Genomic DNA, 25,012 nt, shown 5'->3' with positions numbered 1-25,012 from the left:
ACAAGCTGTAATAATTGCAGTGTTTTTCCTCTTTGACACTTTATAAATCGTCTAATTCCAACATCTCTGATTCATTTCATCAGTGTGGCAGGTGGCACTTGCTACGATGAAAGCTGCTACAGTTGGACACAAGTGCACACAAACAGACAAATATACTCATCTGATATTGGCCGTAGTAACAGCCAACACAAAGCAGCCTGCGTAATTTAATAGCTGGCAGTGTTTCTTTTTTTCTTTTTTTTTTTCCAGCTCAGTCAACATGACGAATTTAATTTCCCCTTTCTGTCCTTCACTTTGTGTTTTTCATGTTTCATTTTATCCTGGAGCAATATTTCCTTTTGTGTGTGCTCAGTGTTCTCCTATCCACTCTCCTCCCCTGGTATGGCACACGTCTGTCTGTCTCTGTGTTTTTTGTCTCAGGCTGGTGTTGCTCTGGATTTTTGTCTGCAAAATTGTTGCTTTTCCTCCTCATCTCTTTTGGGTACACCTGCCTCACACACACTTCATCCACACAAACCCACAGCCCCTCACCCCACCTGACCACCCCTGCTCACCTTCCCGTCCACCCACTTACATGTCCCAGCCTTTTCAACTCCCCACTGCCATCCAGCCCACCCTCCCCATCTCTTGCTCTTACGAATGTCTTTACTGCTGAGAAAGTGAGTGGCCAAGCCGTATGCACAGCCTGAAAGCCACTGATGAGGATTTCAACCAGATACGTCAAAACCACAGGGGAAGGAAAAGAGGGAGGAGAGAAAACGATGAACAGAGACGGGGAGGGAGAAAAGAAAGAGAGAGAGAGAGCGCGTACGGAAGGGTATATTGACTCAGAGCTGGTCTGCATGCTCCAGAGTGTGAGAGACAGAGGATGTGAAAGCAGGCAAGATGGAGCACTGGCACAGATGAAGACTGTCCCTGGGTAGGTGGACGGCTGTCTCCTTGAGTGGGTGCGTGCGTGTCTGGAAGTGTGAGTACACATGTCTGCATGTCTCTAAATGGAAAGAATGGATCTGAAGAAGTTTGCTAAACAGCATGCAGACGTACAGATGTACCAAGTGGCGGGTCCACTGTTACATAACAGTGAATGAATGAATGGTGAAGATGTGAGCAGACACTTTGGGGTCCTTGTCTTTGATGAGTCTTCACATGTGTGCTCGTGCAACAGAAGTGTTGCCCAGCATAGTCAAAAAGGTGGGGCATGCTGGTAGACTTTTCACTTGCATCTGTATGGTGGTGTGTATCTAGAGATGATCTCAGTTTGTAGAAACACACGCAGGGCAGATTTTTAACAAACTGAGGGAAGAGTGAAGGAACATGAAGGAGAAAAATGTTGTTGCACTTTCAGTGGTTGTCTGTTTAGTTCTGCTGATTTTTAATGCTTTAAAATGTGATGTGATAACTACAAAAGAAGACACAAATAATATGAGATAGCTGAAACACAGGTGAACAGGTGAAATGAAAAACAAGGTAAACATCTTTTTCAGTCAAAAAATTGTATTATTCTCAATTCAAGTGCGAAATTTATTGTTGTACATAGAAATGGTTTTACCAACAAAATATTGTAGATGTGAGTCCATATCTTTTCATCTGAACTTATGGAATTACACTTTAGTAGTATGGAAAATACATGCTGATCCCACAGATATAAGAATTTACATGGCAGACCACTTAAATTTGTAATAATAATAATAATAATTGCATTTTTTCAGGGTAAAAGTACATCAAAGTACATCATTAGTGAGTCTTTGAATTGGCAGTTTTTTTGCTAAGAAGGCATGGTTTAGGAAAATACCATGCATTCATATGTGTCATCAGCACTTCTTCAGCCAAAGAACTGGAAGAAGTTTTTAACATGCTGTGTGTTTTCATTGCCAAGATACAGTTCTAATAATGAGACATATCCACTAATCACTATAAGACAAAAAGATGGCATTACTTTCCATCCAAATAGCATGCAAATGTGGATTAAAAGTGAAAAGATGCCCACATAAAGATGTATAAGTTATGAGCAACACAAATATTTTTCACAAATCAGAGATTTTCTGTTGTCTTTACACCTCCTACATGCCAACTGAGTTTTTGGTGACAAAAGCTAAGGTCTTAAAAATGCTTCCCAAAGTGGAAATAAAAAAAATATCTCTATATATATATTTATGGGATATCAGTGTGGACTGAATCTCATCCATTTGCCAGTTAGTACCTCAGTAGCTTTGGCCATTCCTGCAGCCATTTCATGAGTCAATCACAGGTCAAATCCTTCCTACCAAAAGAAAGTTTTTATCTGCTTTGGCAGCAAATGATTTCAGGAAATGTTTTCTGATCTACTCAAAGGCTACTGTAAGAAAATGTGGTTATGTTTCTCCAATAAATAGTATCTGTTAGCAGTTGGTTGTTTAGATTTCTGTTATTTTGATCAGGAGTCCCTATTTATTATGTTTCATGGAATCAAATATCAAATGGCCCAAATGAGGACCAGATACAGTGGAAAGTGAATAGAAAGATGCATTCACCTTTTTTCCCTCACTGTGTGAAGTTAAATCAGACCAAACATCTCTTGTTTTAGGTCAGAATTACCAAACTTTTTTCTATTTGCTAAATGAGACAATAATGAAAGAAAGAATATGTCAGAGATCAATTCCTTGATGTCTTCACTATCAGAAGTTTCTATTTGTTGACTGTTTTGGCAAAGTCAAATGAAATCAAACAAGATGTAGGTAGAGAATTATGGAGCTGCATAAGTCTGGTTCATTCTTTGGGAAAAATTTCCAGATACTGAAAGGCACCATGTTTGGTGCTCATGTGAGAATGAGGCAGCAAACAAATCTGACGCAGTTACACCAGGTCTGTCAGGAGGGATGAGCCAGAACTCCAGCAAACTCGTGAGAAGTTTGTGGGAGGAGACCCGAAATGTTTAAGTTGTGCTGTACAGTTAAAAAAATAATGCTGCCAAATAAAGAGGAAGGGTATGCAAATTTCTGAAGACATAAATAAATAAATCTCTGATACGTTCTCTCTCTCTCTTATTAGTGTGACGTGTAACCCTCGGCATCAGAGAATCAGAAGGTTGTGAGTTAAATTCACCTTACCCCAGCCACATTTTAAAGTGTCTTGATCAAGAGACTGATCTTTGATTTGATAGAAATGTGTAAATGCAGAGAAGTGATTAAGACCCTTAGAAACACCTTGAGATAAAATGTTTCAATATGTTCAATAAATCAAACTCTTTGAGATGAATAAGTTCAACCATTTATCTCGATAATTCATGAAAATGCTTAACTACAGAGAATAATATACGCAAAAGCTTCAATTTATTGTAACAACAATGGAAGGAATAGATTAAAAAAAACAATGTTATGGGGCAGTATGAACCCAGTGCCATCTAGATCTTTTAGAACATAGAGGCCTGCTCTATGAATGCCCGCAACAGCTTTCTGTGCTGGAGTCCTTAGCAACAGTGGACTAATTTTCTTTCACATCTGTGCCAGTTTGACCTGAATCTGCTTCCCTTAAACTTCCAATATATGCTCAAGATGACATTTGTCTAAAAGGAAAGTGAAAGGAAATGCCCTGCTTGGTGTGCCTTGGTAACCTAGCCCTTGAGTATCCAGCTGGCTTCATCGTTCAAAGCTCCCATGACTCGCAGGGTCAGATTTACATAAGCAAGGCTGCTATGCGCCGGTGCCACCGACCACCATCAGCAGCCAAGACGACTGAGACAGGCAGTGTTTGAACTGACAGCCCATCAGACACAGACCAGAAGGAGGAGGCAGGAGCACCCATTGAGAACCCAAGCATATGCTCAGGGAGAACATGCAGAAAGACCCATGGTCAGGATTTGAAATCAAAACGTTCTTGCTGCAAGCTTGTAGTCCTACCTGGTGTCCCACCACACAGACCCTTATTGGTTTCATTTAGAGAAGAAACACAACAGCTAATTTATATAATGGTGTTAGGTCTGTCAAATATTGATTTTAGCTATGGACTTAAAGCAGGGGTTTAAAAACTTTTCAGTGCTGTAAAAAAAAAGCATGGCCAACACGTAAAAGACATAATAATGACATCCAAGGACATCTGATGTTTGCAGGAATTACTTAGACAGCAATTTTTCCCACCCTTTCAATTCATATTAAATAAGCGTTTACCAAAATAGCTTCTTGTGTAAGATAAAGAATAAAGTTTCAAATAAGGCCTTTTATTTGAGTGTAAACAAACCCATAAAAACCTCCAGAATAATAAATAAAAAATGTGTAACAAATCCAAGATGAACTCCAAAAGCGCTAAGCACCATCGGTCCCGCGCTGCCACTAATGAGCAGTGACGTGATGGACACATGCACCATATTGAAGGAATGACAGACTGCCCACCTCTTAGAGGTGTTGACGTAGTCACTGTTACAGTAAATGACTCTGGTGGTTCATAAAGTGCCTGTTGAATCATTGCGAGGAAAACAGCACTTGGTGTAATGACAGTATAGTCCTGTTAATGTTCTGGTGTTCCATTTAGTGGTAAATCTATAAAAGACTGGTCTTAAATTGTATTATGTAAATACTGCTCTGGGTGGTTTTTTATTTGCAGATGAGAAGGAGATGAGTAAAAGAGAGCGATGGGAGAGGGATTAAAGTGAAGTGCAGAGGCACATGTGACATCATTCGTTCGTACTTCACAGCAATACATTTGAATATTCACTCAGCGCCCAGACTTGGTGTGCTGACACCATGTGTGAGTCACACTTGAAGTGCCAAAGGTTCTGGCGAATTCTATTTTGGCTTTTGAGATTGAATCTGAGAATGAAAACAGATGCATATTTAGAGTTTTTTTTCCTTTTTTTCCTCTCCAAGATGCTTGATCCATCCATCCATCCATCCATTTTCTGTTCACCCTTTGTCCCTAATGGGGTCGGGAGGGTTGCTGGTGCCCATCTCCAGCTACGTTCCAGGCGGGAGGCGGGGTACACCCTGGACAGGTCGCCAGTCTGTCGCAGGGCAACACAAAGACATACAGGACAAACAACCATTCACACACACACACACCCCTAGGGAGAATTTAGATAGACCAATTAACCTAACAGTCATGTTTTTGGACTGTGGGAGGAAGCCGGAGTACCCGGAGAGAACCCACGCATGCACAGGGAGAACATGCAAACTCCATGCAGAAAGACCCCGGCCGGGAATCGAACCCAGGACCTTCTTGCTGCAAGGCAACAGTGCTACCAACTGCGCCACTGTGCAGCCAGAAGATGCTTGATATGAGTGTGAATTTCAACATATTGCTTTACAGATGAGTTGTTGCAGCTGTAAAAACCAACAGAAAGCTGTGAATTCACAGGAACGTTTTGATGTGGCTACGTTGTCATTCTTTGTTTTGTTTTTATTTTTTTCACATCGTTTATTTCCTCTCCTCCTGATCTTCATTTCTAGTCCCGCTTGACAGTCCAGATGAGTCTCTCAAAGCCCCCACCACCACCCTCCACCTCCCACCTGGCTATCCCCCCCGCCTCCACGCCCAGCCCTTCCTCGTCTGCCACCTCCCCCTCGTCTACGCCCCACTCGGCAGCTCCTCCTCCGCCCTCGCCCGTCAAGATCTCTATGCAGGAGCATTTTGCCATCAATGTGTGCCCGGGGCCCATCCTCCCCATCCCACAGATCTCAGACTTCTTTCCCCGTTTTCACGACTACCCCTGCACTCCGCCGCCGCCCAGGGAGAAGAAGATCCTAAAGGAGGAGACGTTCAACGGGGAGACGGGTGGAGGGTTCAAGGACGGAGAGAGGAGAGGGGAGAACGACGGAGACAGGGAGGAGGTGATCGACTCGGATGACGATGACAGTGAGTTGCAGAGAGTAATCAGTCTCAAAATCAGTCTGATTCATCCACTGAATCCACAAGAATTCAATGGATGAATTCTTGAGTTTTCCTTCAGAAAACAGGAAGGTTTCTGTAAATTTCACAATTACGATTCACTTAGCATCAGTCAAACATAATTAGATTTCAACTAAACATGATAAAATTAGATCTAGAGATCTAGTACTAGAACCAAGAAGTAAAGTTATTATTGATCTACTATGATATTCTCTTAGCAAAACAAATTTAACAGTACAAAAAATATCAAATTATACCCTACAACAACAGAATAAAGAGAATAAATGCTCAAAGAGTTATTGTGCAGCTGTCTGAAGATCTAACTTATCAAGCATTTATCGGTCCATCAGGAGCCTAACCCACTCTGGATTTAGAACCAAACTGGATGAAAGGAAGGTTGAAAAATGTGGGGTTTTTTTTTAGAAAAGTGGTGCTTAAGTGCAATTTTGTAATCCCCATAATCTTGTGAGAACTTTACAATAAAACATTCAACAAAGTATATGATTAAAAACAAAAACAATTCATTAGAAACTAATCTCATGATGGATCTGGTACCTTTTAGAAATGCTCGTCTCTCAGCACTGTGTACTTTTTGTTGAGGAATTGTCATGAGGAGTTGATTAGCCAATCACAAAGGGATATGTGGCAAACATACAACCAAAACAAAACAGTTCTTAAAAATGAAGGATCAAATCAGGAATTACAACAATATTACAGGTTCTGAGGATAAAACTTGTGCTGAATGTTTAAAATTCTTTCATCTGAAAGTTAAAACAAGGCAAATTTTTCAGCAGTGGACTGAATGTCCTGTTCACTCTACTTCAATTTGTGCATTTTTCTTTTGAATGTAAACATGGAGTTTTTTGTGGAGTGAGGCATTTTTTCTGCACTATGTCACTCCCACTTTATGTGACAATGATTTATTACACAAGGTTGCAGTGGAGGGACTCTAGTTTCTGCTCACTCACAAACAGTAATCAAACAAGACAGATCAATTCATATAAGGTAGTGTTATGTTTTTAAGAAGCCATCTGCTGCAAACATGACTCAGAGCTTTTCGAGTTTGTTTCTGTGTGACTGACCGTGTCTGCGCTTCCCACTGACAGTAATTGGAGTGTTTTTGCTGTGTTTTTCAGCATACCTGGGAACGCTGGAGTTCAGCCTGCTCTTTGATCAAGAGAACAACTGCCTTCACTGCACCATTCACAAGGCAAAGGTACACTCGGTGTTCAATACACTCTTTATATAAACAGATTGTCGGAGTGTGTGCGTAATCGACCTTGAAAGCCCGTAGAAAAACAGCTCTTTTGCATTTGAGCGAGACGTCACGCCGCTATCTCACAGCCTTTATGGGGAAACGTTTTCACCACACGCGGCGTCAGCTCGACACAACAGGGAAAGGTTGGGTAATGTGGCTAGGTTGCTCATGCAGAGACGCAAGGACACAAGCCGTCCACAAGCTACATGCTTCATACTGTCACATGATGTTAATTATGTAAATCTTGACTGGGGAGTTCCTTTAAGGCGAGTGGAAAACACAAGAGGAGGAAGAAAGAGCCTGGAGGCAAAAGGAGAAACGAGTCCACTCGAAGTGGTCGGCCATATTTGCTGTCTTATTCTGACCCTGTCACTTGTGGGAAGAGGTTTTAGGGGCACAGTGATGTCACCTTTGATCTTACATGTGCATGTGTCTTTGTGTGCCTGTGTCCACAGGGTCTGAAAGCAATGGACTCCAACGGGCTGGCAGATCCATATGTCAAGCTCCATCTTCTCCCAGGAGCCAGCAAGGTCACTGCTCCAATCTTACCTCAACAGCAATTAATGTAGCATGATTCCAAACTGGGCCATCCAGTACATCCATGCTCAGAATCACATCTGATGCAAACAGTTCATTGATAACTGAATCATTTGCAATCAACAGTCCAACTGTAAATTAGTTTTTTGTTATTGTTTTAGTATAAGCCCATGAATAATTAAGGACAGTAAATAGAGGGGCTGGTGTAATTAAAAACCCTGAGCTCTTTCAGTCAGTTATTAGAGTCATGTTAAATAATCACACTTCTGTTTGTTTTGCTCACCTGGTTTTCATTTCACAAATGCAAATGCAGTTATCTAATTAACAGATAATCATTGCAGACTGACTTGTCCTTTAAATGTCAGCAATAAACAGTAAATGATAATGAGGATTGGTCAAATGTAGAAATAAAATATGCAAATTACAAAACTTGTTCACTGATCACGTTTGTGCCTTAAAGAATAACGTTAAGTTTTGAAAACTGTAAAACTGAAAGTGAGGTTTTGTAAAGTGAGCTTATTGGAAAAGAAATTAAATGATCAAAGAGGGCTTACTAGCAATAGTTTTACAGAAATTCACTTCAAAATGTCAGAACAAGTCTTGTATCCTTCCACAAGAGTGGGATGATTAAAGAATACAACATGTTCACTGGGCTGTAACTTAAAGCAGAAGCTAAGAGAGTGGTGGTCATTTCATCTCGTTTTAGTTGTTTTTTACCTGACATTATTAGGTATGAAATGGAATTGGAATTTAATTGGATAAATCATCAACCATGCATCAATGCAGATCAGCCAGTGAGACATTTCATACTATACCAAATTTGAAAACGTATACAGTTTTCTACAGTCCTGCTCACCATTATTGGCACCCATGAAGTTTAAGTACATATAATGGAATATTTCCTGAAGGAAATTCATCAAGTGAAACAACATTTTACTGCTGATAGCTTGTGCTCGATGCAAAACAGCAAATGATAAAAAACATTTTAAAAGATAAACATAATGAGGAAAACAAAGAAAAACATAATATTTACCATGTCAATGGTATTGGCACCCTTTCCAGCAAATCAGTATGAAAACCCAATTCGGCTCACCTGTTGCAAATCACAAATAAAGATCACTTGTGATGAACTGCCTCCACACATGTGACATGAATTAACCAATGAATGATCATGTTGGTACTTTAAAAGCCACCTGTTATTCCATCTTCACATGTGACAATGGTAAAGACAAAGGAGCTGTCTGAGGACACCAGAAATGCTATTATTTGTAAGCACAAGACCTCCAAAGGGTATAAAGCCATCTCCAAAGACCTCGGTATCCCTGTTTCAACGGTGCGTAATGTTATTAAGAAGTTTTCCAGGCATGGAACGGTCAAGAACCTCCCTGGACGTGGGGGGAAGAGAAAAATTGATGACAGAAGTCTTTGACGGTTGGTGCGAATGGTGGAAAAAACACCACGTCAAACATCTAAAGACCTAAAGACCAACCTGGAGCAGTCTGGTGTGATTGTTTCAACAAGTACCATACGGCGCACACTAAACAAAGTGGGGCTTTATGGGCGGAGGCCAAGGAAGACCCCATTGCTGAAGAAAAGACATAAAAAAGAACGCTTGATCTTCACAAAAGAGAACCTGGACAAACCTCAAGCCTTCTGGGACAACGTTTTATGGACAGATGAAACAAAAGTGGAGCTTTTCGGTAATTCACACAAACAATATGTTTACAGACGGCACAATGAAGCCTTTAACGAAAAGAACACCATACCAACAGTCAAGCATGGTGGAGGATCCATAATGCTGTGGGGCTGCTTTGCGGCATCTGGTACTGGAGGCCTTGACCGTATCACAGGCATCATGAAATCAGAAGACTATCAAGCAATTCTAGAGCGAAATGTCTTGCCCAGCGTAAGAAAACTTGGTTTGAGGCGAAGATCCTGGGTCCTCCAGCAAGATAATGACCCAAAGCACACCTCCAAAAGCACGCAGGCATGGTTGAAAGGGAAAAAATGGACTGTTTTAAAATGGCCAGCAATGAGTCCTGATCTCAATCCAATTGAAAATCTTTGGAGGGTGCTGAAATCTGCCATTGGAGAAAGGAACCCTGCAAATGTACAAGAGCTTGAGCATATTGCAAAAGAAGTCTGGGAGAAAATGCCACCCGAGAAGTGCAAGAAGCTTATAGATGAATATAAGAAACGTTTGGAGGCCGTCATTGCTGCCAAAGGCTGTGCAACCAAATATTAAGGAGGGGTGTCAATATTAGTGCACATGCTGGTTTTCTGTTTTGTCCTTTGCAATTAAAATATTTATGTTGAAATGGTAATTGTCTTTGTTAAATTACTTTGGACCTCAAATTGAAAGATACTGCTGATTTAAGTTTTGAACATTTCCATTTATTTCTGAAGATATTCACTCAGCTATGCAAAACATGAAGGGGTGCCAATAATGGTGAGCAGGACTGTATAACCTTTTTATGGTTTTGTGTCAACAATAAATAATTGTTTAATCTTATTTTGGTTTGATAAGAGTTCATAATCAGTCCTCATGTATGAGCTTTAACTGCCCAAAATGTAAATCAGAACCAAAATGAATGTAAATAAAACCTAATAGGTGTTCTCAGAAAATAATAGATTATTACATTAAAATAAATTATATAAATTATAGGTTATATTTTACCATTTTAATGAACAGCTCCATAACTTATAACACAAATTTGATACAGTTTAGCTTAATTACACTAGTTAAAATAATAATAATAATAATAATAATAGTTGGTTTCCTTAATGGCACAAAAAGGAAGTGGTACAAGACAAAGTGGCCAGGCCTCATTTAAAACAGGAATGAATTTGAAAACTGACCTGGAGCCAAATTAAAACATTGAAGAATTACAGAAATGCAAACAAAAATGTTCAGTTGTGTCTCCGGAATGCAGTACTTCCAAACCCATTGCTGTGAATGTGTTAGCCTCAAAACTGGTGGGAAAAAGTTTAATATTTTTGTAATGGTGTCATCACTTGCCTGCTGGTTTTGAACATGCTAAATTTGCTCTCAATCCCCTTTTAAAACTCTGCCTTCCCAGGTGTTTACCTGCCATGAAAGGGTTTTCACAAGGGTGTCAAGCATTCACGAAAACATGACACTGAGTTAAATTCAGCCTTTTACTTGCATGCCACTTGGCATGAGTTCACCCAGTCCTCCGCTTTATCGAGCCTAAACACGTTATGGTCGGCTGCCCTGCTCTTGTCTCATTTTCAGCTCAAGCAGCGAGAAAGATAAAGCTTGCCACAACATTGGCAGCAGCAGCAGCACCCCTATTCCCCCCGGTTGCGGCAGGGTACAACCTGTTGTCAGCCATTTCAGCTCTAGGCTGACTCGGACCGGCGGGGGTTATGGTAGGTGCGAGGGACGCCGAGTCACGTTAAGGTAAAGCAAAGAGCATGACTGAACTCTGAGGTGTGAAAAGCAAGAAAGAAACAAACTAAACCTGTAGGTTTGTGACGCGCCACGCTTCCCGGTGCGCTGCTATCGGCCCTCTCTCTTTCCAACAAGATATCTCTGCTTCTAAAGTGCCATCTGTTTTTGCCCCTCTCTGACCTTGAAATACCAACAGTGTGCAGAGGAGAGGGGGAGTAGGGGGGCAACTGAGTGGGAGGGGAGGGAGGGGGGGCAGAAGGGGGACAGAGACAGACGAGGGGAGGACAGCAGCAGGTGGTTGTCATGGAAACAGGGAGGATTGTTACACGGCTCACGTCAACAGGCGAGTGTTGATGGAGGAGGAGGTGGTGGTCGGGGTGGAGGGAAAGGTGGTGTTGCTGGTTGGAGGGGCATGAATGAGTCGGTGAAGTGACAACGAACCAGTGTTTGCAAAAAAAAAAAAAAAATCAGCAGACCAGACTGATGGAGCGCGTCACTTGAGGTGAGCGTGACGGACACTCTCATCCACCTCCCGTCCACTCTGTGTGCGCACTTTGCGATGACTAATGCAAATCCAGCATCCATAAAAAATAAAAATAAAAAAAAAAGCTCAAGAAATTTTTTTGCATCTCCTGTGACCACCCACCGCCTTTCCCCTTCTTTCCATTCGTCTCCCATTTGCGGGCTCCTTCATCAGGGAACGGTCAAGCATGTTGTCTTGTGATGTACGACACTCAGTGCAACACATGCGCTGTGTGACCTTATGTGTGTGCGTGCAAACACATGCTAAGGATTTAGTCACAGCCAAGCAGAGAAGCAAACCCCTCCTTCCTCCATTCTTCTCTACCACCGCCCCTCTCCTTTCTTGCATAAACACTGGCACAGTGATAGTTGGTGCCACCACAGTCTCTGGTATTTTTCATGCTCCCATCCCAGGCGGAAGATGCGCGCTCACAGATTTTGCTCATCACAGCGCCGGGGTGGAAGGACTGAGTAAGGAAGTCTGTGAGATAAATAAGTAAAAAATAAATAAATAAATCAAGCAGACAGATGGAGAAAAGGGAAGAATTTGTTATGGACAGATGGAAGGTTAGCGATGAAACATTTAGGAACAGATGCAAATCACCAGAACAGAGGGAGAATAGAGGCTGAAAAGGACAGGGAACTGGTGTTTCTGGAAGATATTTGTGAAGAAAACCTCAATCAAATGAAGAAGATTTCTGGAGAACGAGCAGATCCTCGTGCTGCTTTCATTAATCACTGAGACAAATAATATGAATGAAAAATGCTTTTCTCCCCAGCGAGGGGCTGGTTTTAACTGATAAGCAAAGAGGTTTTCTGCGGAGAAGAAAAAAAAAGACTAACAATAAAGAGAGGCACGTTATGTGGAAAGGAGAGAGAAAGGAGGAAAAGGCAGCATTGACAGAACAATGGGATGCAAGAGGACAAAAACAGCAAAAAGATGTCAGGCAGGGTTCAGCATCTGGCCCTGAGGCACTGGAGCAGGAGGCTGACGGTGGCAGAGAGGGAAAAGGAGAAAAGTGGCTGGGGCGTTTGTTTTTAGGGATTCTGACATCAGCAGGAGCCACATAAAAAAAGAATGGGTGGCGTCTCTTACGTTATTTGGCACATAAATCATTTATTTGACCCAATATCTCTGATAAATTGTATTACGTGAATAAATGCAGACTGTAGACTGTTTAAACCTGTCACCTTGACCATACGTGGACATTGTATTTACACTGTCCTGCATGTTTTAGATGCTTCCCTACTCCAGAACAACGGATTGAATTGATTTCATTATCTCTTTAACTTGCCCCCAATTGATGCACAAGCCTGTTAATCACCCATTCATTTAAGCCTTGTGTACAACAGCAGAGAAGCACCTAAAACATACAAGAAAGAGGGTCCACCCATTGCAATGCATTATCTGTACTGGTTTGAAATGAAGAAATTGAATTACTTGCAAGTAGTCAAATAATTGTATTATTCCATCAACTTTACAGGATACGCAGTTCCACCACCCTGTAGAAAGATGTTGCCACCACTGTGCTTGACCGGCGGTACGATAGTCTTTGACTTTAAACCCTTACTTTGACCCTCACAGACGTATTTCTTCAATTGGAAGAGCTACATTTCAGATCAAGTGGATCTTGTCAGCTTTGGAGCTTCTTTTAGGGTCGGTGTTCTGGGTGATGTAAAGCTTGCTTTATTGCGAGAATCACTTTCAACTTGAACCTTGTGATTTCTGGCAATCTCATTCAATTAGGGTTTTTTTTTTCGGAGGGTGACAATTACGGTCTAATGGTTAAATGTGAGTAGACAAATGGGCTTTCCCATGGAATAATGATCAATATTTGGAAAAGCTAAAGCAAGGAATGGCCTTCCCAAAGCTCTGACCTCAATCAACCATATTGAAAATCTTTAGGCCATGCTTAAAAGCCTAGTCATATTCAAAGTGTCAGAATTACCAAAGAAGCTGGAAACTCCAAAAATTGCGTGACCCCATTGCAATTTTCTAAGGAACAGTGTTGGTGGAGATGTATTTACATTTTTATTATTAACTTTGTTTGAAATCCATGTTTGGATTAATGAAAATACCCAATAAAATCATACCTGTGCACCCAGTTCATGTTTTTTAAATTAACTAGAGTTGTATGTTATATTGTAGTTCCACCCTGAAAAATAACGGTTCAAATGCGTTCATCTTAAGAGTCAAAAATCAATATGATTTTCATGGCCTTTGATGTACATGTAAACCTTTCAGTTTCTTTGCTATTCTCTTTTTGGATCTCTATTTTCATAACAAAATGCATCAAATGTTAATTATAGAGAATTTGGAAATTAAGGAAGTTGGTTGTTGCATGAATATGTGAACCCACAGACCCAGTGTTAGATCTTATTTTTATTTCAGGCTGTGTCACTGAAAATTCATTTAGTAGTCAAAAACTAAATGCTATATCCTAGAAGACAATTTCACAATATCGTCTGGATTTTTTCATGTTTTATTACTGAAACAAGATTTTGTAATCATAGTGTAAAGGTGAGCATTTGACCCCAGAGCTTTGAGGCAATTAAATTATGTGAATCAATAAACGTGCAAATAATAATTCAAATGAAATCAGTGTTGGAAATTGGACGAGAGAGTACAAGCTTTATCAATTGATGAACCCACTTGGTCATGTGAAAAACTTTCATAGTGATTGTGCTGCACTTTTTAATTAGCTGCCACGTTTAGTTTTATTTGAAACAGCGTTTTTCCAGCTTTTAGCTAGAGCTCACTTTTATATCTCATGATAGAAAGGAGACATGAGGGACGCCTTGCATCGTCTCCTTCAGTTTCAGCAGATGTTAGCAATTTCCTCAGGGAATGAGATAAATTATATCCCATTCACTCTTTTTTAACCATCCTTCTTCTTTATTTTTTAAATGTTTTCACAATGTTTGGATGAATATTTACTTCCTTTCCTCTACTGTAATCTGATAAGTCTGATCCATTGACAAGAATGCTACTACTCCTTGCTCTTTTTCTTCTCTTTTTTTTCCCAAATCTGTCAAATTCTCTGACTCACTCTCTCTCCCTTTTGCTTTTCCTCTGCAGGCAAACAAGCTGCGCACAAAAACTCTGAAAAACACCCTCAACCCAGTGTGGAATGAAACGTTGGTGTATCATGGGATCACAGGAGCTGACATGACCACCAAAACGCTCAGGTGGGTTCTTGACTCTGAATTTCATTCTAGTTAGTAAAGTTCTCCAGAAAGCCGGCAAACCAAACTTCTCATCCTCCAGTGAGCTTTAAACAGCTCTCCATCCTTCCCACTTGGTAGTGCATGTAATTGTTAGTCAAGCAGAACCAAGGAACTGTTCCACTTCTTAGTATATATTACCTTGCAAAGGTCTTCTCATTCAGGATTTTAATTTCCACATTATGTCACATTATCAATACAAACTTCAATGTTTCTTAGTTTGCTTTGCTATTGTGAGTGATAAACTAATGCTGAATGTGTCAATGACCCTAGAAGCTAAGTTGACAAGGTTTTTTTTCCCCCATGTAGGGTCACTGAGACTCTCTAAAATAATAGAATCTAGTTGTATTTCATTTAATCTCAGTGTAAAAACAGCAAATCTGCACTGACCTCAGACAATTGGTAAGAGAACATGAGAGAATGACATTGTCATGGATAACAAGAAACACAGTGAACAGGTCTGGCATAAGCTCATGGATAAGGATGGGGGTTTGACTAAACAACAACATAATACATTTCATTGACCAATAGTCATTGGAAAACATTGACTATTGTCAATGCAAGATTATGGCAAAACTTAAAATATGCCAAAACATTAGTATCAATTTTATCAGTGTCCCCATAGCAACATTTTCATTGGGGGAGAAAAAAATTGAAAACACAGATACAATCACAGTACAATATTGGCTAAACAAAAATAAAATAAAAAGCATGGCTGTCCACCTAAACTGAACAGCTCAGGTGGGAGTCTCTTCTGACAGAAACATTACTAGTTTCACACTCGAGGATCTGTCGGTTTTGGAAGAGTGGCAGGAAGACAAGCCATGCAGGACAAAACAACAACCAAGTAGAAAAGGTACTCCGGTCATTTGAGACTGACTGGCCTGTACGCCAAACTGTGTGTGTGCTGAAATTGAATTATTTTGCAAAAAAGAATAGACATAATGTCACCTTAGATGTACAAAGCTGGTGGAGACATTCCCCAAAGGACTTGCAGTTGTCTTTGAAACAAAAGAATGCTCTAAAGAATGTTGACTAATGCATTCTCAATATTTTTTTAAAGTTTGTTGAAGTATTGTTTTAAATAGTTTAAGGTTAATGAATACATTTTACAATGTTGAGGTGTTGGCTGCACCACGAGTTTCCGCTGCCTCCTCCCTTCACACAGCACTCTCCATGTGGAGCGATTCAGGTCAAACGTAGCCATCTTGGCCCAAAAAATGTTGCGCCGCTCCGCTCATCATGCATTGGTACGTTGACTCAGAGGCACAGTCACGCATGCATTTTGTTTGTACTGAATGCAATCAGTGTCAGTTTACTAAGCCCATTTATAACAGGGCTGGATGTTTGTCCTGAGGAGAGACGACGCCGACGCTCATGGACACCCACACACACGGACAGATCCCATCCAAATACAAATGTAGGCAGTCAGGTGTGTGACAAGCCTCTTGTGTGCGCGTCAAGGGCAATCACTGGAAGGAAAGAACATACGTGGCCCCTCCTCTTTACGTCCTGAAAGCCCACACGCAAACCACACGTGTCCTTGAGGTGTACACATTAGCAAAATACATTTTCTCTCATCCTCACTCACAGCAAGATATTCCCTTCAGACGAGAGAAACCCACCTAACCCCTGCTCAAGGACACAGCCTGCAGCCACGAACCAGCCTGAGAGGGCTCTGCTTTGCCAAAATGAGCAATAGGAGGAGCAAAAGATGAAGAGACATAGAAATGGTTGGTCAAGATCAACAACGATTCAGAAGATAAAGTGGGATTTGAGTTGACTTACACATAAGACACAACAGAAAAGTAAAGTAGGTAGAACAAGAGGAAGGAAGATGACAAAACCACGGGATGATTCAAAACACAGGAGTCAGAGGAAAAAAGAAGAGAGGAGATGATTCACTGTTCTGGGTTAAAAGAGATGATGTTGAAGTGGAGTTTACTCCAAAAAGACATCAAAAAGCTTAATGAATGAGAACAATGAGAAAGAGCTTGAGCCGGAGTGAATTACGAGCTCGCTGACAGCAGAGAGAAAAAGAGAGAAGAAGCAGCAGACACAGAAAATGATGGAGAAGGAAGCGTGGTCTGCCACAATAGTTTGGCCCGTGAATGGAGGCAGAGCTCACCAAATCATGGGAAACGACCAGGGAAATGAGATACTAATAGGGGTCCCCAGAGTGATGTTTACTCTCTGGGTTTTTGCCCCGGAGGATAAAACTGTGTTGGCCCCAGCAGAGCAGCAGAGGAGAGAGATGCTCTTTGATCTCTGTGTGCACAGCTGAGCAGCAGGACTCAGCCCAGTCGCTTTGTAGGCCCACCTGACAGATTTTACAAGCTTAATTTGCTTGTGGTTCTTGGAGCGAATTCTAGTTTAACACAGTGGAATCAGGATTTGGTCAAATCAAGGTTCTAATAGGTGTATTAGTATTCTGTCGTTACAAAGTTTATGACCTCTTGAAATTCATACATGGTTTAACACAACAAATTGTATCGGCTTAAGTAGCTTCAGCTGCAGCTCTTCACCAAACAGCTGGAAGCCCTGCTAGTCTACTATCTGGTGCTGAACACACTGTACGGCTGGTTATCAGTGTTTTTTATGCAAATATGTCTTCCAATTGCTGCAAGAATTTAGTGGAATATGTAACGAGAGGAAACGAGTGAAGTTATGTTGCGGTCAGCTTGATGGTGAGCTAAAGCCTGCTCCATTTTGGGAATTAGGAACAGATTTTGATAATGATTACGTGTTTATCATGATGAGCAAGCTAGTATGCTGTACGAACAGGTTTGGGGGCAATTACTTCTTTACATAGAGTCAGGTTGCTTTGTAAAGTTTTATTTTGAAACAAAATCCTCATTTAAAAAAAACATATCCATATTTGTTTTATGATCTGTAACGTCAAGTATGTAAAATAAAAATGGAGAAAAGAATGACGAAGCCAATCCTTTTTCATGACACTGTGTTTTGAAGGTGTCCTAAATGCATTGTTTTTTTTCTTATGTTCTGATCTCTAAACATGTTTGGTCTGTTTCAGCAATAAAGGATCCATATTACAGTACCTTTACCATTTGAAAAACAAAAAGCATTTTTAAATCATTGTATTTTGAATCTCCCTCAGATACCAAAACCACATATGAAAAGTGAATTAATGACTCATTAACCACACTACCAGACTGTTAACCAGCAGAGGATTGGTTACTGAAGGTTCATTGAGTTCCTCACTCTGCCTCTAAGATCGAGTCTTGTCAACCTATAGTGGAAGGTAAAATTAATTTCTTGTATTATTGCTCAGTTATGAAGCAGATGCCAGCAGGCTAGCAAATAAAGAGGTTCATTCTATTGTTATTCATGATCAAGCAACCTGAACTCTTCAATTAGACTTAATTTTTGTCCCCTGACCTGAAAGAAAATAATCCACTTTTTTTTCCAAAGGGGAAATTTGACTTTAAATTTAGAGGAGTTGACTCTCACCCTAGGTGCTTTAAACTCTCCTGTAAGCTACTGAAGCAGATACTGAAGGTCATAGCCTGAAGATGCCAACAGAACCAAACAATTTGCTAGAAGTGACCTTGTTGTTCCCAAACTCACACACACACATGATCCTTTCCATGTCTGTGCCCTGAGATCCTGTCTGCAAACACTACAAAGTGAAGACCAGGATTTTTCTTTTTTTATCGAAATCTGATGATGATCGTTTTTTTTCTGTTGTTTTGAATCCCAACATGTAGGAAATAGAGATTGACTATCAGTTCGCAGAGGGTCCAAACCCAGATGGACAAAACAACTTGAAGTCCTAATGGAGACCGAAGTACACGAGGGACTCTGCCTTTTTCTACATTAAATGCATACAATTTTCAGAGTAATATGTTATATTTGGAAGGCAAAGGTGCTTGAGATTCTCCTACTTTGTATGTCTCAGTGCTGTGAAAACTGCTGAAGAAAAACTTGCAGGAACTGATTGATGCTCCAGACGGTTTTTGCCTCTCCTAAGCAGATTTAACTGTGAAACTCCAACACAGAGAACACACATCAGACCACACTTGTTTGACCACAACAACCACTTTGCAGTAACTGTGTGCATCAGAGTGTGGAAAGTCATTAATGTGGTAACCCATTTGGGTCTGGATTGTGTCAGTCCAAAGGGGATTCTTGCAGCCTGTGTACAACACAGTATCAGCATAAAATATTAATGAGATTAGAATGAAAACATTTCAAATGAATGAAGGTGAAAAGAAGCCATCTTTCACATGACTTTCCTATACTCCTTTGCCGTCCTGCTCACGCTCACAGTAAAACAAATCCTCATCCAGTCTTTTTTGTCACAATCTCAGTTTTTTTTTTTTTTAACTATTTCTTCAATCAGGGGCAGATGCACAGATGTGTGCATGCCAAGCATGCTTGGAACTAATGCCTGGGCATCTATGCTCCTGAGTGCTGCATTGAACAAATAGCGTCTCTTTTGCATAGTGTCTGCATTTAGGGGAAGCCCAGCCATCCTTATGTAAATTTATGTAAATCACAGCCAGTGTGGATTCCTTGGCCTTCTTGAAGACCAAAACGATTTGTGAGGGGAAAAATTGCATTGCAGAAAATCTAAAACAAAAAGAGGAAAAATAGACGTGATGGAGAACGAACACATTGCCAGAGCTGTTTTAAATTTATTGTTGGGATGTATTCGTGCACAGGTATTTCTGTATCTTAGTCAGAATTATACAGGTGATAACATTTGTAGTTTTATGTATACAACTTGCTTGCACAGACTTCTTAATAAACACAATAAATGTAAATATGGGCAATAAGAGTTGGTAGATTTTTTTCCTAGAAGATATGGCACATTGTCTTGTCTTTCCCATTTTGAAGAGTGCCCAAAAGAAACTGTCCACCTCATGATTATTGCCATAAAAAAAGTAGGACAAATATTAAACAGTTTTTTTTGTTTTTTTTTACAGAATGGTGCCTAATTGTTTTATTTTTATTTCTGGAAAAGACAAATCTTAGTTTGCAAGTCATATATGGTTACTCATAAAACAACAGATATAAATAAAAATATTTAAGATGTCTAAGAGGCAGTGTTACCCCCTTATGCTGCAACAACTTCAGCGAGAAGCTTCTTATAACCATCATCCAGTCGGCTCAGTTTGAAGTTCAGTGAGTCATCGTCACCACATCTACATGTCCAATCAGCTATTGAGCTACGTGGGCAAGAATACGTTTTTGTGACAATTACTATACAACTGTATTAACTTCCTGATGCACAGCTCGTTGTAGTAATTAAAAAAATGTGTGTAAAGCAGAGTGAGAAAGGGAGCTTGAACATTTGTTAATTTATTTTTTATTAGAATGGAGACTGATTATATAAAGCCATCGTGCCAAGGCACAATACAAAGAGGAAGAGGCTAATAGCAGACAGTCATGAAAAGGTCTGGAGTAGAAGGGGAAAAAAAATCAAAGGTCTTACAGAACTCTTTTTTTATTATCTACACTCAAAGACTTTGGGCCTCTGAGTTTACTTTATCTCTAAGAGCCACTGGAAGTCCATTTTGTTATTAAGAATGAAGCAGCTGAGTAAACCAATAACTAATGTCTTCTATCGCTTATTCACGCTTGGCTTCATAGCGGCTAATCCTTTAATTGGCGCAGCAACGCTGCCTGAGGTGTTCTAGTCTTGAGTGAAAAGTCCTATGAAGTGGAATGCAGTGCATCAACTTGATGAATTATTCATACGGGTAGTCTGCTTTCAAATCATAATTGTTTAAACGCATCTGAGGTAACTCAAAAATCATGTAGACCTCTTGCTAAAGTTGACTTATTTCAACTGATTTTAAAGTTACAGAAAGAATGAGAAGTTCCAAGGTGGATATTTCCTACCTTGCACTTTACAACAAGACGGTTTATTACGGTCAATCCCACAAATCTTTCTCGACTGAGAGAGAATTGTTGTATAGCTCTTTATCAGTTCCTCAGCTTACTGTACTGACTCTGCCTTTTGGCAAACTTGTCATCATTTTAAAATGACTTACACTGATAATCCAAACCTTTCTTTCAGTTTAACGAGCCCACTCTTTTATTCCTAACCTTTTGCACAGAAAAATTGTCGAGTCGAGCATTAATGCATACCTTGGAGAGCAGCCGTGGGGACAAACTCATCTTTAAGAGCTCTTGTGACTCACAGTGTGTCAGCAAAACTATCATCAAGCGGCAAAATAACACCAAACTGTGGAGGTAGTGTGATGCCAAGAGAGCTAAGGTGTCTAACTGTGTGTGGGTTAAGGGAGTACAAATATGATGCCAGTGTGTGGCTTCTCAATTTTCCCTGTTCATATCTGTGTCCAATTTTCTCCAGCTACATAATAAATATCACTGTCCATGGCTGTGGGGAGTCAGGAACACATCTAGGAATTGATTTAGTTTGAGATTAAATGGGAGGCTTAAAGCATGAGTCAAAGCAAACTTTTTCACATTTTCCCCATTTACAACCACAAACTATAATACATATTACCAACATGAAGTAGAGCATAATTGTGCAGTGGAAGGTATTATATTTAGTTCCCTCTTACGATAATACTGTGAAATTAAATCCAGAGCAACAATTGGTTTCAGAATTAGTAATAGAGGCCCCCAGTGCATTATGTGCTCTCAGTGTTAATCCAGTTATTCTGTGAAGACCTCAGAGAACCCCAGTGAATAAGCAACATCATAAAGATAAAAATGTGTCGGGGATAAAGTTCTGGAGACGTTTAGAGAAGAGTTGGTTAGGTTGTAAAACAATATTCTAAGCTTTGTAAAATTCACATAGCTCTGTTCCATCCATCCTTCAACAACGCAATCTGCAAATCTACCAAGACTTGACCGTCCACTTAAATCGAGGTTTGGGGAGGAGAGCATTAATCAGAGAAGCAGTCAGGGGGCAACTCTGAAGGAGCGGCACAGATTTAGCCTGGCCAATGCCTTGCACTCGTTTCTCATCTCTCTTCAGAGCTCCGCCTGGGATTTGTTCAACGGAGCTCGATATCTTGGGATCCGTTTAATCTTTGTCCGTCAGTGAACAGATGGAGGAGTTGTGAATAATGACAGAAGTTTCTGGACTGTTTTTGAATTGTAGTCTGTCTATGGTTGTAGTTTGGAACAGAGCCATTCAGTCCATGTTGGTCCTCTCTTTCAGATAATCAGCAATTAAAGTTGGAGCAAGAGGAATAGGACATGTTATTGTTGGAAAACCTAATAAAGACGTATATCCTAACAGAGTTGTAGCTGTTATATCAACAAAAGGTGGATCTATTGTATTGCTAAATACAAATGGGCTCCACACTTTTCAGATTTTGTTTTTACATATAAAGATTATGGTTTTCTTCCTTTCTTCCTCAACCAAAAGGACACTGAAATATTTGTATTTCATTTGAAAAAGTAGACTCATCTTAGTAAATGTGAGAACTGATTGAATCCCATTATCCTGCTTCTTTACTCCCACTGCTAGTAAAAGCAGCAAAAATAAGAGAATTGTTAACAAACAAAAATAGAAGAAATGAAAGGAGATCTTATTTTAGACTTATTAGTCCAAAGGTGGTGGTATTAAATTCTAGTTATTATGCCCTTGTGCTTTGATGAAAGTGGAGAACAGATGGCTTACATCCATGTGAGTCCTTTTGGGAGGCGTGACGGATGATCCTGTGGAGGTGTTGTGCTGCTGTTGGTAAATGCAATCATTCAGAATTTAGAGTTTCCCCTGGCCATTATGTCTCCCACAATACTCTGACACATCCAGCTGCTGTCCAGAGGTAGAAAGAGGTTCGGGAAATGTACAAAATTGATCTCTGGGTGGCATGAGGACTGGACTATGTGACCAAATAAACAGCAATGGAGTGCTTTAGTTATGAACAGAAGAAGGACTGGCCAACTAGGCTCAGCAAATGTAAAAATGTAGTGGGTATCGATATTGTCAGGTAGAATTTGGAACATGAAAATGTGCTCATGAATGCAAAATTGTTGTTTTCAAGAGTCTGAGGTTCACATTTTTTCAAGTAAGCATTATCATTAGACCACAACTTTTTCTATATTTCTACTTGAAAATGATATTTCTCTGTCAAGGTACTTGGAGTTTGTGGTGGGGCATGACTTGGCAATGAAGCATCTTTTATTGCCTCATTGAAATGCTTGGATTATGCTAGTCTATAGGAAGGAGCTTTGAACTTAATTTACTTTAAGAAGCGTTGGGGGGGAAATACAAACATTTAACAATACACAAAAGATATCCATATGACTTTGTGTTATGCTTTTAAAGAGAGACTAGGATGCATAAAAAAATCAACATCGCATATCTCTATCCAAAGATGACACACTCTGCTATCTTTAAGTTACATTTACAGTTACATCTGCAGTAACAAAGCTAGTAGTTTAGTTTTTTTTTTCTTTTTTACATTAGCAATTGGGTTTTTTCCCCCTGGGACAGATAAAACCGAAAATGATTTTATTTGTGTTGTATTTTTTTATTTGATGCACCATAAATTAAATTAAAACAACAGTTGGATCAGCGGTGCTACCTTTGTGAAATGAACTGACCGCATCCCTCCTTCTCGCTCCTCCTGTCCCAGGCAAACATTTGGACATTTGATTTGCTGGTTCCAGGCTTTTAGTCATAACTGATGAGTTTCTCTACCAAGAGCTGGGAATGGCTTTGACTCATGACCAGGGCTGTTTATTTATTTCCCTTTGCTCTGTCATATATGCAGGGTGTCTGTGATGGGATCAAGGTTGATGTGATATAAGACACAATTTCTCCCAAAAGTTTGGATTTCTTTTCTAAAAAAAAAAAAAAAGCCTCCTTCTGTTTCCCTGGCAAGCATTTCCTGTTTTGTTTTATTTTCCTGATTAGATTTTGCATAAATACCAAACAGATGCTCCAGTCTCAAAGTTAAGCCATTGCCTAAGTTCTCTACATCAATGGCATTTCTATTATTGTAGAATCTGAGAAAAATGTGAATCTCTGCTTCTGTACATCTGCATACAGCAGGTATGCAGTTAAATGACAGCCATGGAGTCAAGAGTACTCACAAGTTCATAAATCCATAATAATACTTTTAGGGCTACCATGTTAACTGTTAAGAGTCTGTCTCATTGATGGAGAGAAATACTGTTTTTTTAATATTTTTATAAAGTGTGGATATGCTGATATGTTACAACCAATAATTCATTAAACTTTTATGGTTTCCAGCAAAAAGACAGAAAAATCAAATGAAGAGCAAATGAGAACCAAAATGAAGAACAAACAACATCTTAAAAGGCAAACTAGACACCAGTATGAAACCAGTTTAATCTCCATACACCATTTTACTTTTCTGCCTTTGGAATCTGACTTTTATAGTTTACACCATTGGGATTTTATAAAATAATATTCATGAGCAGAGAGGTGATTAAAGCAGTTTTGGTTTAGTCAAGAAAAAAAAAATATTTCAAAATAGTCAAATGGCCCAATAGGGGATCAGATCCAGGCAGCTCAGACCAACAGAACATCAGACTGCTTATTATGAGTGATATATTACTACAGTAAAAATGTAAAATTAACCTGTTAATATAGATGACTTTCAGGCTGCAGTAGTGCCAGGCCTAACCTTGCACATTGGTCACTATTCAGTTTTTATTTTACTCTTTAATTTTAAAGACATAAACATTTTCTTCTTATGTGCTTAACTTGGATTAATTCCCCATATTTTGTAATTTTTGACAGCTTTAAAAACACAGTAGCACACATTCTGTGTGCTCAATGCTTTTCAATGACAGTATGGAAAATTCAGTTTTTAACATTTCTTTTTTCATCATGAGTTGTTTTTTGTTTTGTTTCTTGTGAATGTTGCATTTATTCTTTATTTCAATCTTTTTTTCTTTTTTCACATTGATGCATGAAACCTTCGCTTTGACTTCCAGGAAAATGTTTCTGGTGGAATAAAATAAAGTGTATATTATAAAAGTGTGTTGTTTAGGTGAGCAAAGTGAAAGTAGGTGAGGATAAAATGTCAGAAAGTGGGTGTGATTTTGCTATGCTTTGTTTTTTTTAGCAACACAAACACCAGCCAAGTTTCCTAACCATCGACTTTAAAACATTATTTTGTTCTGTGTTATCAGCCTCTTCCACAGCTCTCTTTACTGCAGAAACTAAAAGTCTGATTGCATGATTAAATTTTTTTTTTGTCCTTTAATATCCTTCA

General features: G+C 39.7%; 1 protein-coding gene across 3 annotated transcripts in view; it reads left to right on the top strand.

Annotated features, from left to right (window-relative positions):
* The first annotated feature begins 694 nt into the window (after positions 1-694).
* doc2g (double C2-like domains, gamma) overlaps positions 695-25,012 on the top strand; it is a 48,423-nt gene continuing 24,105 nt past the window's right edge. The window contains exons 1-5 of one of the 3 annotated variants that reach the window (XM_032562617.1): positions 695-967; positions 5,418-5,823; positions 6,993-7,072; positions 7,570-7,644; positions 14,668-14,777. In XM_032562617.1, the coding sequence (XP_032418508.1) occupies positions 5,436-5,823; positions 6,993-7,072; positions 7,570-7,644; positions 14,668-14,777 (653 nt within the window). In that variant the 5' untranslated portion in view covers positions 695-967; positions 5,418-5,435. The remainder of the gene's footprint in view (positions 968-5,417; positions 5,824-6,992; positions 7,073-7,569; positions 7,645-14,667; positions 14,778-25,012) is intronic. The other 2 variants (XM_032562616.1, XM_032562618.1) reach the window with 2 other exon arrangements.

Source organism: Xiphophorus hellerii, chromosome 5 (assembly GCF_003331165.1).
Source record: "Xiphophorus hellerii strain 12219 chromosome 5, Xiphophorus_hellerii-4.1, whole genome shotgun sequence".
Taxonomy (NCBI): Eukaryota; Metazoa; Chordata; class Actinopteri; order Cyprinodontiformes; family Poeciliidae; genus Xiphophorus; species Xiphophorus hellerii.
Note: the sequence above shows the minus strand (reverse complement) of the source record. Positions and strands in the feature narration are given on the sequence as shown.